This window comes from Myotis davidii, unplaced genomic scaffold, assembly GCF_000327345.1.
Source record: "Myotis davidii unplaced genomic scaffold, ASM32734v1 scaffold1298, whole genome shotgun sequence".
Lineage (NCBI taxonomy): Eukaryota > Metazoa > Chordata > Mammalia > Chiroptera > Vespertilionidae > Myotis > Myotis davidii.
In genome coordinates, this window is record NW_006288972.1 from 70,051 (window position 1) to 82,324 (window position 12,274).

The following is a 12,274-nucleotide window of genomic DNA, read 5'->3' on the forward strand; positions in this document are numbered from 1 at the left end:
ATTTCTTTTACCAAGTTAGGGAAGTTTTTTTTTTTTAAATATTTGTATTGATTTCAGAAAGGAAGGGAGAGGTAAAGAGAGATCAAACATCAATGATGAAAGAGAATTATTGATTGGCTGCCTCCTGCATGTCCACCATTGGGGATCAAGCCCTGAACCCTGGCATGTGTCCCCAACCAGAATCGAACCTGGGACCCTCCAGTCCATAAGCCGACACTTTATGCACTGAGCCAAAACAGCTAGGGCTAAGTTAAGGAAGTTTTTTTGTCATTATTTCTTCAAATATGTTCTCAATCCATTGCTCTCTCTTTTCCCTATGATATGAATGTTGTTATACTTGATGTTGTTCACAGGTCCTTTAAACTATCCTCATTTTAAAAAAATTCTTTTTTCTTTTTGATGTTCTGATTGGGTGTTTCCTGATACCTTGTCTTCCAAATCAATGATTTGATCCTCTGCTTCATCTTATATACTGTTGATTCCCTGTAACATATTCTTTTTTTTAAATTTTATTTTTATTTTTAGAGAGTAAGGGAGAGGGATAGAGGGTTAGAAACATCGATGAGAGAGAAACATTGATCAGCTGCCTCCTGCACACTCCCTACTGGGTATGTGCCCACAACCAAGGTACATGCCCTTGACTGGAATTGAACCTGGGACCCCTGAGTCCACAGGCTGATGCTCTATCCACTGAGCCAAACCGGTTAGGGCAAACATATTCTTCATTACAATTATTATATCTTTCATTTCTTACTCATTCTTTTTTATGTTTTCTATCTCCTTTTTTATGTTAAACTTTGTTAAAGTTCTCACTAAGTTCATTGAACATCACTGTAAACAGTATTTTGAACTTTGTATCTGGTAACTTGCTTGTCTCCATTTTGTTTAGTTATTTTTCTGAAGTTTTTTCCTGTTCTTTCATTTGGAACATGTTTCTTTGTGTCCTCATCTTGACTGCCTCCCTGTGTTTGTTTCTATGTATTAGGTAGAGCTGCTATGTCTGTCAGTGTTGGTAGAGTGGCCTTATGTAATAGGTGTCCTGTAGGGTCTAGTTGGGCAGTCTACCTGGTCACTTGATCCAGGTGCTCCAGGAATATTACCTTGTGTGGGCTGGGTGTGCCCTCCTATTGTAGTTGAGCCTTTATTGCTGTTGGCATGTCAATGGGAGGGATTGACTCTCACTCTGATGGAGTGTGAGCACTGACTGTGACTATAGCTGAGTTGCTGTTGTGCAGCGGCTGACATCATGCAGCAGGATTTACGTTAGTGAGCCTCTGGTGCCTGCAAAGTCCTCCCTCTTGGTGTGTCATTTGTGGAGGTGGTTGTGTGGTGCTCTAGTGTGGTCTGAGCTGGCCACCAGGTTTGTTGGTTCTGGGGCCTCTTGGGAGGGGCTCTGGTTCAGGCAAGGTCAGTGGCTGCCTGTGCCCTGCCCAGGGCCACCTGGTATGAGCTACAGAGTGACCTACAGGTAGTTGCTGCTTTTGCTGAGATTGGAGGTACCTGGGAGAGGCTAAGCTATGAACCAAGGCTGGCTGCCACTAGTGCCAGGCTTGGGTTTGCTTAGTAAGAGATACAGGGCATGCTTGGTCATTCAAGTTGGGTGGGGTCTCAGGGAATCACCAGGATGTGGCAAACAGCATGAACCAGGTTGATAGAGACTCAGATATGGTGCCCACTTGCTGGCTCTGTGGGTGGGGGTCTCAGTAAAGGAACAATGACCTCAGCACTTCTGTCTGGGAGACAGCTGCCCCTTTAGCCCTTGTCCTGAAGCCAGATAATTCACTTCCTCCCTATATTTCCCTCACTTTTTGAGCTGCTGCCCCAGCACTGGAGCTCAGAGTGAATCAGAGTAAGTCTATGCATGGGTCCTTTAAGAAGAACTGCTTGGCCCGAACCGGTTTGGCTCAGTGGATAGAGTGTCGGTCTGCAGACTGAAGGGTTCCAGGTTCGATTCTGGTCAAGGGCATGTACCTTGGTTGTGGGCACATCCCCAGTGGGGAGTGTGCAGGAGGCAGCTGATGGATGTTTCTCTCTCATCGATGTTTCTGACTCTCTATCCCTTTCCCCTCCTTTCTGTAAAAAAATCAATAAAATATATTTTAAAAAAAAAGAACTGCCTGGTGCTTCAGCAGCTTCCATCTCCCTTAGTCCCAATCCCTGCTGGTTTTTACAGCCAGAAGTTATGGGGACTTCTCTTCCCAGCACTGGAACCCTGAGATTGGGGTCCTGATGTGGGGCTGGGACCCCTCACTCCTCAGAGGGAACCTCCACAGCTGAGATATCCCTCTGGATTTTAAACAGGAGGGTATGGGACCAGCCCATCTGTGTCTCTGCCCCTCCTACTAGTCTCAATGTGGCTTCTCTGTACATTCTTATTATAGGGTTTCCATTCAGCTAGACTTCAGGCGGTTCTGAATGATGGTTGCTCTGTAGTTTAGTTGTAACTTTGGTGTGAACATGGGAGGAGGCGAGTGCAGCCTTTACATATGCCACCGTCTTGAACAGAAGTCTCCCAAATAGCAGAAAGGACTTCTTGATGCTAATGAGAAGCTACATGAATTGGTGGGCAATTGATCCAGACTGGACATAGAGAAAACGGGAATGAATATGATTTACTAATCCATTCCAGAGAAACTTGAGTCCAGGTTCACACAGAGACAGGCACAAAGATGTTCATTACAACAGCGGGTTAGAGGCAACTGAGTGCCCATCACTTTGTCAACAAAAAGACACGGCAACAAATCCAGTAGAAGCAGGTGTCCTCAACCTGGGGTGTGGTGAAAGGAGAAACTTTATTCTGAAGAACAGCTTGCAAAACAGGGAAATGCAGCCTCTGGTGGAAACCGAAAGTGAGCTCTCAGGGAAGCATTTAAATCAATGGAAAAAAGATTCCACGGACAGAACATACCCTTCAGATGTTAACCATCTGAAAAAAGAAACCCAACCCATGTCTTCCAACTGACAAGAAAAAGTCCTGATTGATCAACATCACTGAAAGCCTAAAACCACTTAGAAAACACACACAAAAGAATTCCTTTATCATCTTGAAACGGGATGTTCTTTTTAAGTATGATGCATCTCCCAAAAAAGATGGAAAACTTTGATTGCATGAAAATATAAACAAGGTCCAAAAATAAATCACAGATTGTAAAGAAATATTTGTAACTCATGTCACAGATGGTAATTTTTTTGAACACACAATAAAACTCCCATACAGACAAAAGAAAAGTAAACTGAGGAGGAAACAGGGTATGAATGGAGCACTCACAACAGAAGAATGAAAATGGCTCTTAAACATATGAAGAGATGACAAACCTCATTCATCACAAGATAACCACAGATTAGTCACAGAAAGCAGCTCAGAGGTTGCCTGGGGCCAGGGGTTGGGGGTTGACTGGAGAGGGGACATTAGGCAACTTTTGCAACATAGAAATGTTCTATATTTTTATTGTAGTTGTGGTTTAACAAATGTACAAATTTGTCAAGAGTAGTTGATGTATACATTTAGAAGGGAGTGTTTTATAAAAATGACTAAAATATACAATGCAATGTAATTTTCCTGCTATACAGTGGAAAAAGATTCAGTGGTTTGCTGACACCTTCTGCTGGCCATGGGCAGGGGCAGTGAACACTCTTGACTTTGTTTCTGCATGGGATTGCATGCATGTTCCCATTGACCTGCCAATTCCACGTTACTTGTGAGAAAAAAAATAAATGGCTATCTATAGGGGAGTACTTAAAAAATTATGATGCATTCAGACAATGGGATGCTATGCAGCTATACAAATGAGTGAAGAAGAATTTTGTAGACGGATGCAGGATTATTTTGAATTGGTTCTGGGAACAAATCATTGTGCAGTATAGTGCGTGCAGTATCCTGCCCTTTGTGGGGAAAGGATATTTTTACATGCTTTTATATGCAAAAAATGTCAGTGTAGGAAAATGCTATCTGGAAGGCAACTAGGTGGCTGTGAGAGAAAGAAGGGAGAGAGAGTCTTAAAGGTGTTCCCTTTCATGTCTTTTGAAATTTTTAACCATATGAAACTATTATGTGTAAAAACACAGTTGACTCTCAAACAAAGTGGGGGGTAGGAGCACTGATCTCTGGTGCAATTGAAAATCCACATATAATTTTTGACTCCCCCAAATTTAACTAAGAGCATAATATTGACCAGAAACCTTACCAATAATAGAAGCAGTCGATGAACACATATTTTGTATACTACATGTATTATATATGCTCTATTTTTACAAAAAAGTAAGCTAAAGAAAAGGAAATGTTATTAAGAGAATCATAAGGGACAGAAAATACATTTACAGGGTTAATTGAAAAAAAAATTCCGAGTATAGGTGGACTCATGCAGTTCAAACCCTGGTTGGTCAAGGCTCAGCTGCACATACTAACTCACTGAAATAAATAATACAGATTCCTTTCTTTGTCCAACCAAAGACCCAGACAAACTATGTTAGGCCATTCTGGGAAGAGGCCCAGGAAAATGTGTGCAGAGCTCCCAAAGCAATTTGTGTTTGCAGCTCAGATCAAGGTCACTGTGACATTGATACTAGCACTGGAAAGACCCTTGGGATCTTGATAAAGAGGCTGTTTTCTCTACTTTTCTTCATGAAGTGTATTCCTTGTTATCTCACCCAGTTCCCAGACCTGATTTCTATACATCTTCTCCCCAACAGGCAGGATGGCTCAAAGCATGGTGACTGTGAATGGAGTCGACGTGGATTCTATACTGTCCCAGCCCACCCACATCAATATCCACATCCACCAGGAATCGTTTTTGACACAACTGCTAAAAGTTGGGGGCTCCCTGAAGGAGTTCTTCATTGGCTCTTGGGACACTAGCCCTCCCACGACCAGAATAAACTATGGGCCACTGGCAGGAGGGGTAAGAGTGAGCTGGAGAGGTGGGCAAGCCAGGTGACAAGGACGGTAACTCTCCTTCTTCAATAGGATGCAAAAAAGGAAAGTGGGTCGAGTTCCCATGAGGCCTTACTATTTGTATCCCAACTTGTTTGGGTAAAGAAGGTTTGGAAGTTTCTCCATGGAGACTTGGATGGAATGAAGGAACTCTTCTTTGGTGCAGTGAGGCAGTCCCAGCCAGAGGTGGGAGTGGGGGCTGGGGGAAGATCCCTGAAGGTGTTCATTTTATTTTTAATTTTTTTTAACAATATATATTATTGATTTTTTTACAGAGAGGAAGGGAGAGGGATAGAGAGTTAGAAACATCAATGGGAGAGAAACATCAATCAGCTGCCTCCTGTACACCTCCTACTGGGGATGTGCCGCAACCAAGGTACATGCCCTTGACCAGAATCGAACCTGGGACCTTTCAGTCTGCAGGCTGACGCTCTATCTACTGAGCCAAACCAGCTAGGGTGATTGAAACTCTATGGGCTGAGGCCTGCAGGTAAAGCCAAGTGATAGGCAATTTGGGAGAGAATCCCAGGGCTATTCAACTTGCAAGTGCTCAGCACCCACCAAAGGATCAGACAACTACAGAAATGCCTAGAATTAAAGGTAGAGCAGGCAATGTCCTTGGGAGGCAGGGAGATGTTCTGCAGGAGTTGGCACCTGACCTAGACCTTGAATGGAGAAGAAGTGGGTTTAGACAGATAGAGGAAGAAAAGGAACCGTAGGTGAAGAGAATGGCCAGAGCAAAGAAGCGGAGTGCACAGGGCAAGTTCTGGCAGAGTAAAGAGAATGGTTCAACTGAGAATGTAGACCACAGGCTGAGAGCCCAAGTGACAGTGAGTTGCCCATCCTGAATCAGCTTCGATAGCGGAAGGGCTGTGGGTGGATTCTGAGCAGGGACCTGGGCTTTAGGCTGCCTCACAGCCAGGAGCTGTCCAGGCAAGGAGTGTGGAAGGTCTGCATCGGTGTGGTCATGGCAGCAATGACGAGGAAAGGGCAGAGCCCAAATCCTTTGTGGATGGGATCTCCACGACTTAGGAGTGAAGAGGCTTGGGTTACAAGGGAGGAGAGGAGTCTAAGAACATGTTGAGGCGTGGAATGTGGGTGACCAGGAGGTTAGAGCCCTGGAAGTCAGGAGAGGCAGGCATTGGGAGTGTGAGTGGGGTGTGGGATTCGGATATGACAGTTCCGAGATATTGGCAGGGCATGCAGGCAGTAATGTCCAAGATGCTGTGATAATTGGGTTCTCCAGGAAGCAGACATGACTCGGAGTTAGGTGTGCATAGGTTTATTGGGGTCCAACCACCTATGAAACAAAAAGAGAGGGAGTAGGATTGGGCAGAGGGAGGCATCAGACCATGGTGTAGGCCTGACAGGTCTCTGCCAGCCCAGAGGGCAGCTGGGGAGCACAGACTGCCCACTATGGCGTTCCCTGCTAGGTGGAAATAGCTCTGCACCACCGCCTTGCTTAACCATGGTCTGTGATGGTGCCTTTGGCAGCAAAAGATGAGGGGACCTGAATGAGCTGACCCCTATAATCTGTGAGCCAACGACACTCCTTTCTTGCAGGGGGGTCTTTGCAGCCCTAGACAGGATTATGGAATTCCCAAGGGAGAACCATCAGGTGGGATGACGAAGTGTGGTGTTTAGGAAAAAGAAATGAAGGACAAAAGCCTGGCATGTCAGAGGGTTTGGGGAGAACCAGGACATGCTGCCTCATGGATGTTAAGGGAACAGAATCTTCCAGAATCAGAGCTACAGAGAGGTCAGGACAGGAAAAGGAGAGAAAAGGCACCTAGTAGGAGTTGGGTGGCTGCTCTTGGGTACATGGGCTCATTGGAAGGGGTCTGACTTTTTTCCTGTCTTGCAGGTGACCCAGATATTGCTGGGGGCTGTGAGCTGTGCCTTTGGAGTGTTTCTGTACTTTGGGCCCTGGACTGAGCTGCGTGGCTCAGGCTGTGCTTTCTGGACAGGGTCTGTGGTGAGTAAGAAAGCTATTGTGAGCTCAGTGGGAGGCAACTGGTTATGGGCCAGGAGAGAAATTCCTTTGGGTCTGAGTCAGGGTTTTGGGGAAGAGACCAACAACCCGAGTCCGAATGCCCATCGCCAAGAGGAAGCTTCTTAGGGGGTGAACAAAAACCTCCCACTCTCCATTTTTCTCGTTAAGGCAATGTTGGGAAGGGTGGGACAGTTGTATGGAGTCTGATCCATCTGCTAGGTGTCTTTGCCTGTCCTTTGGATCATGTTGCAAACTGGCTGTTGTGGGAACTGTTGGGGGAAGGATGGTGTCAGAGATCATTTCAGGAGAGTAACTAGGAGGCCTTTTCTGGTGTTTTCCCTCAGGCTATTATAGCAGGAGTTGGGACCATCGTCCATGAGAAGCAGCGGAGCATACTTTCAGTGAGTCGGGCCCCCATTGCCTCACCTTATCCCCTGCCCCCTTCTGGTTTTCTGCTCCTCTCCCCTTTGGGTCCCACCATCCTGAGTTTTTTCCTGGAGGGCTGGGAAGGGTTTCCTGGGCCAGGAAGCTGGGGAGGACACAGTTTTGAGGCCAGGACCCCACAGCTCTGCCATCAATAGAGAGTCTGCATCCTGAACCTCTCTCTTCTAGAGCCGGGTGTCAGGCCTGCTCACCCTGGCTGGCATTGGCACTGCCGTGGCTGCCGCTGCCCTCTGTGTGAAGAGCATAACTTGGGAAAGTGACGACCTCTTGAGCTCCCTGTGTGATCGCCCAGTCCCTCCCACCACAACCACTGATTACAGATGGAGGCGGAGAAGCTACCGAAACTCAGATTGGTGGGAGGATTGGTGTAAGATCTCTATGGAGTTACTGAAGGTGAGAACGGGGAGTGCCATCTGACAGGGACCCATCACAGCCATTTGATCCTAAGGAACTGGGCACTGGAGGGCAGAGATGTAGCCTCTTTGAGCTTGGACATCATCCCAGGTCTTTGGTTCAGGTTTTAGCTTAAGCTAAAGTCATTTCTCAGACCCTCATGGCATGAATATTTGCTGAATCAAAGCAGATGAGAGGCAAAGTGGAGACATTTAGGAGTGGGTGTCATGGGCCACTCATCTGTCTTTTCTGGTGGGTGGGTGTTCCAGTTATCTGCTGCTGCATAACACACCTCTCTCAAATGCAGTGGCTTAAATTACAACTTCTCACAGTCTGTGGGTTGAGTGAGCTCAGATGGGCAGTCCTCACTTGGGTTTTCTCATGAAGTCACAGTCAGATGTCAGTTGGGGAATGAAGTCATCCAATGGCTGGATGGGGCTGGACATCCATGTTGGTGCACTCCCATGGATGTGCTGGGTGCTCAGCTGGGACTGTCAGGCAGAGAGCTTGCAGTGGCTTGGGCTTCTTCATAGTATGGTAACTAGGTTCCAACTCAGAGCATCTCACAGTGAGCACTCCAAGAGGTAGGAATGGAAGTTGCCAGACCAGTTAAGGGTTACCCTATAATTGGCATAGTGTCATTTCTAAGGTATTTTATTGGTCAGAGCAATCACAGGTCCTTTCACATCCTAGGGCATTGGTTCTCAACCTGTGGGTCACGACCCCTTTGGGGGTCGAACGACCCTTCACAGGGGTCGCCTAAGACCATCGGAAAACACGTATATAATTACATATTGTTTTTGTGGTCAATCACTATGCTTTAATTATGCTCAATTTGTAACAATGAAATTGGGGGTCACCACAACATGAAGAACTGTATTAAAGGGTCACGGAATTAAGAAAGTTGAGAACCACTCTTCTAGGGGGTAGAGAAATAGACTGCACTTCTTCATAGTGAGTGGTAAGGTCACATGGCAGACAAGCAAATGGGGTGGAATCTGCTCTTGTGGGAAGAAGTAGTTAGTTGAGCAGAGTCTGATTCCTTTGGGGGAAAGAGATGATTAGGTGGTACTCAGCAGAATCAGAGAAGTGGACTCCTGATTCTAATCTTTTTTCTTCCTTTATCTCCAGAACTTGTTCCTAGGAATCCGTATTCTGCTCCTGGCTGTCTGTACCCTACAGGTCATTGTATCCTTGGCTTCCCTGGGCCTGGGCCTTCGAAGCTTGTGTGGCCAGAGCTCCCAGCCCATGGTGAGCTGTTAGGGAGGCACTGGGGCAGGGTGGTCCCCATTGGTGAGGCCCTGGGCACAGAGAGGAGCATGGGGCCGGGAACACTGCTTCTCAGAGGTCACGCTCCACCTCCCTAAAGCTCTTCACGGGGCTAAGCTTTGCCATTGGCTATCTGGGGAACGTGACCCATCACTGTGACTCATCACTAGACCCTTCACCTCTCCGTACCCTCATTTACTCTCATTCTCCCACTTTCCCTTCCCTTGTGTCCTAGATCTTTGTCCAGCACCCCTTCCTCTGTTACCTTTCCCTTCCTCTCCTTTTCCTGATTTCAAGTTCTGTGAAGCTGCGTCTGCCCCATCCTTTTCTCCCCAAGAGTTGACTCCCCCTTGTCTGTTTTAGGGTGAGGAAGAAAGCGAGAGGCAGGGGGAGAATTCAGTGCCGACCTCTCCCTCCAAGGAGAAGACCACGTCTGCCATGGTTCAGTGAGTGGCCAGAGACCCTGCCTGGACCCGCGTTGTCCCTCCAGAGTAGCTCAGGGCCTGTGGAGACCACTGTGCACTCTCCCAGGGCCCCTCACTGCCCTGTCCCTCATACTTGTCTCTCCTTAGACCACTGTCCAGTCCCTCTTCCTTTCCTCACCATCCTCACCCCAGTGCCCTTAATTCAGTGAAGGCTGATTAAATAGAAACAATAATAACAAATACTTTAAAACAACAAGGATGTGGTCTCTCTTTGCTTAAGAAAGGTGTGCCATGAAAAGTCTTTCTCTGTGCTGATACATGTGGAATTACATGAGAGCTGATCTGTGACAAGGAAACAAGGTCCCAATAAGACGAAATTGAATTACATTTGCTTTATATCCCAAGTGGCAAAACTGCTTTTTATGACATTCTGTGTAGAGTGAAAATTACTCTCATATACTTAAGAATTTTTTTGCTTACTGAGATTATCTTTAGGTATCTGCAACTTTGACCCGTGGGATTTATAGAACTATGTGAAACATGGAACAAGATTTCCCCCTAGCCAAAACCGGTTTGGCTCAGTGGATAGAGCGTTGGCTTGCGGACTGAAGGGTCCCAGGTTCGATTCCGGTCAAGGGCATGTACCTGGGTTGCGGGCACATCCCCAGTGGGAGATGTGCAGGAGGCGGCTGATCGATGTTTCTCTCTCATCGATGTTTCTAACTCTCTCTCTCTCTCCTTTCCTCTCTGTAAAAAATCAATAAAATATATTAAAAAAAAAAAGATTTCCCCCTAATTTATCTTCCTTCCTCTCCCCACTTCTCTCTCTCTCCTTTCTCCCTCCCTCCCTCCCTCTCTCCCTTCCTTGCAGCTATATTAGTGTTGGTTCGCTCTCTGCCTGCGAGCACACACACATACACACACACACACGCCTATTGTCATTCCTCATTTTCATTGTAAATGATATGAGCAATTTGTTTTTCACCTTTTTCATTCTCTTTATACATAGATACTATTAATGTAAGAAAGATTCAAACCTGTAAAGAATTTTTGTGAGTTTATTTAAGCCAAACTGTTGAGAATTGCCAGGAAGCAGAATCTCAACAGTTTGAGATAATGATCTGGAGAATGGCAGTTTTGCACCTTATCCTATCTAATAAAAGAGAAACATGGTAATTAGCATATGACCGCTACCCTTCCCATTGGCTAATCAGGGCGACAAAGATGGCAGCTAATTTGCATACTCGCAATGATGGAAGGTGAAAGGGGAAAGATGGAAGACAGTGATCAGAAACCCAGGCGCAGGCAAGGGCCAGGGAGCAGGGCAAAGGTCGGCCCTGGAGGCCACCTTTGCCCTGCCACCAGTGGGTGATCAGAGAAGCCTGGGGGTTGGGGCAGGGAAGCAGACACAGACAGCGATGCAGAAGCCTGATGCAGGGGCAGGGAAGCGGCTGCCGCCAGTGTCCTGGCTTTTCTGCCCCGCACCCGGCTTCTGTGATTGGTGACCGCAGAAGCCCAGTGCAGGGGCGATCACAGAAGCCGGGAGCAAGGGCAGGGAAGCAGCCGCCCCCAGTGTATCCGGCTGGGGCTTCCCTGCCCCCCACCTGGCTTCTGAGATCCGTGACCGCAGAAGCTAGGTACGGGTCAGGGAAGCGTCTGCCACCAGTGTCCCCGGCCTCGGCTTCCCTGCCCCGCACCCAGCTGCTGCAATGGGTGACCACAGAAGCCCAGTGCAGGGGTGATCACAGAAGCCAGGTGCGTGGGCAGGGAAGCAGCCTCAGCCAGCTTCCTCGGCTGCGGCTTCCCTGCCCCACACCCGGCTTCTGTAATTGGGGATGCCTATTTTTGCATGACACTTAACTGACTATCCTCCCTGGAAGCACAGAAGAAGCCCCCAGAAGAAGCCGCCCCACTTTGGTCCTGGCGCCAGTGCCTGGGGCTGGCTGCAGCCCAGGAGACGGACCAGCCAACACTTACTGAAGATATGAATCAACTGAAATAGTTGACAGGGACAATTTTTCCATCTTTGAAAATATCTACATCAAATCTGTTTAAATAGATTTTCATCTGCATAATATAACACATTCTGACAAGACCACCACCACCACCAATGTGGTCAGTGTTTTGCTGTAAAATGTTTAATAACTGAGGGACCCCCCCCCTCACCCCCACACCTTGAGTGCACAAATTTTGTGCACCGGGCTACTAGTACATTATAATCAAAAGAGGAGAGGTAAGTGGGTTACATGAAATCCATTGCTGATAGAGTAGGGAGGTGGGAGAAAGCAAAGCAGGGAAACCTCTGGGATTGAACAAAAAGTAAAATGATAAACACATACTTCTTTTACTTAGGTGGGTGCAGGAGAGTTAACAGTCAACAGTTAACTCAATAGCATTGAGGAGATGTGTGGTCTCTACAGAGTGACTATCCACCATAAACTGCTTTTTAGTTAAAAAAATTTTAATTTCAGATCATCCTTTGCGGTTATTGTAGGTCTCTGAGTTACACAGGCCTTCCCTAAGCTTGTCAGGTTAGCATGTGACTCCTGTTTGTCCAAAATACATATGTAAATATAGAGCTGTAAGGATTTCTGAAGGGTAGAAAAGCAGGTTATGGTCTGTAGAATTAAAGTGTGACAGATTCTGTTCTGGAGTCCAACATGGCAAGCAGCCTTGCACCTCCACTGGGACTCTGAAATCTGTGAGGCACGTTTTATTGCTTAGCAGACCCACAGGAGAGCTGGTCTTGAAGCCACCTGGCCCAGAGCCCCTCCTTTACCCACGAATAATACAGCCTCAGAGGCTGTGCTGATGGACTGG

The 12,274-nt window shown here is 46.9% G+C and overlaps 1 protein-coding gene across 5 annotated transcripts in view; it reads left to right on the forward strand.

Annotated features, from left to right (window-relative positions):
• Positions 1-9,710, forward strand: part of TMEM176B (transmembrane protein 176B) — a 13,384-nt gene extending 3,674 nt beyond the window's left edge. For all 5 annotated transcript variants that reach the window (XM_006761182.2, XM_006761184.2, XM_006761185.2 and 2 more), the window contains 6 exons: positions 4,690-4,898; positions 6,795-6,905; positions 7,268-7,324; positions 7,536-7,760; positions 8,892-9,011; positions 9,393-9,710. In XM_006761182.2, coding sequence (XP_006761245.1) covers positions 4,695-4,898; positions 6,795-6,905; positions 7,268-7,324; positions 7,536-7,760; positions 8,892-9,011; positions 9,393-9,479 — 804 coding nt within the window. In that variant the 5' untranslated portion in view covers positions 4,690-4,694 and the 3' untranslated portion in view covers positions 9,480-9,710. The remainder of the gene's footprint in view (positions 1-4,689; positions 4,899-6,794; positions 6,906-7,267; positions 7,325-7,535; positions 7,761-8,891; positions 9,012-9,392) is intronic.
• Positions 9,711-12,274: the final 2,564 nt, after the last annotated feature.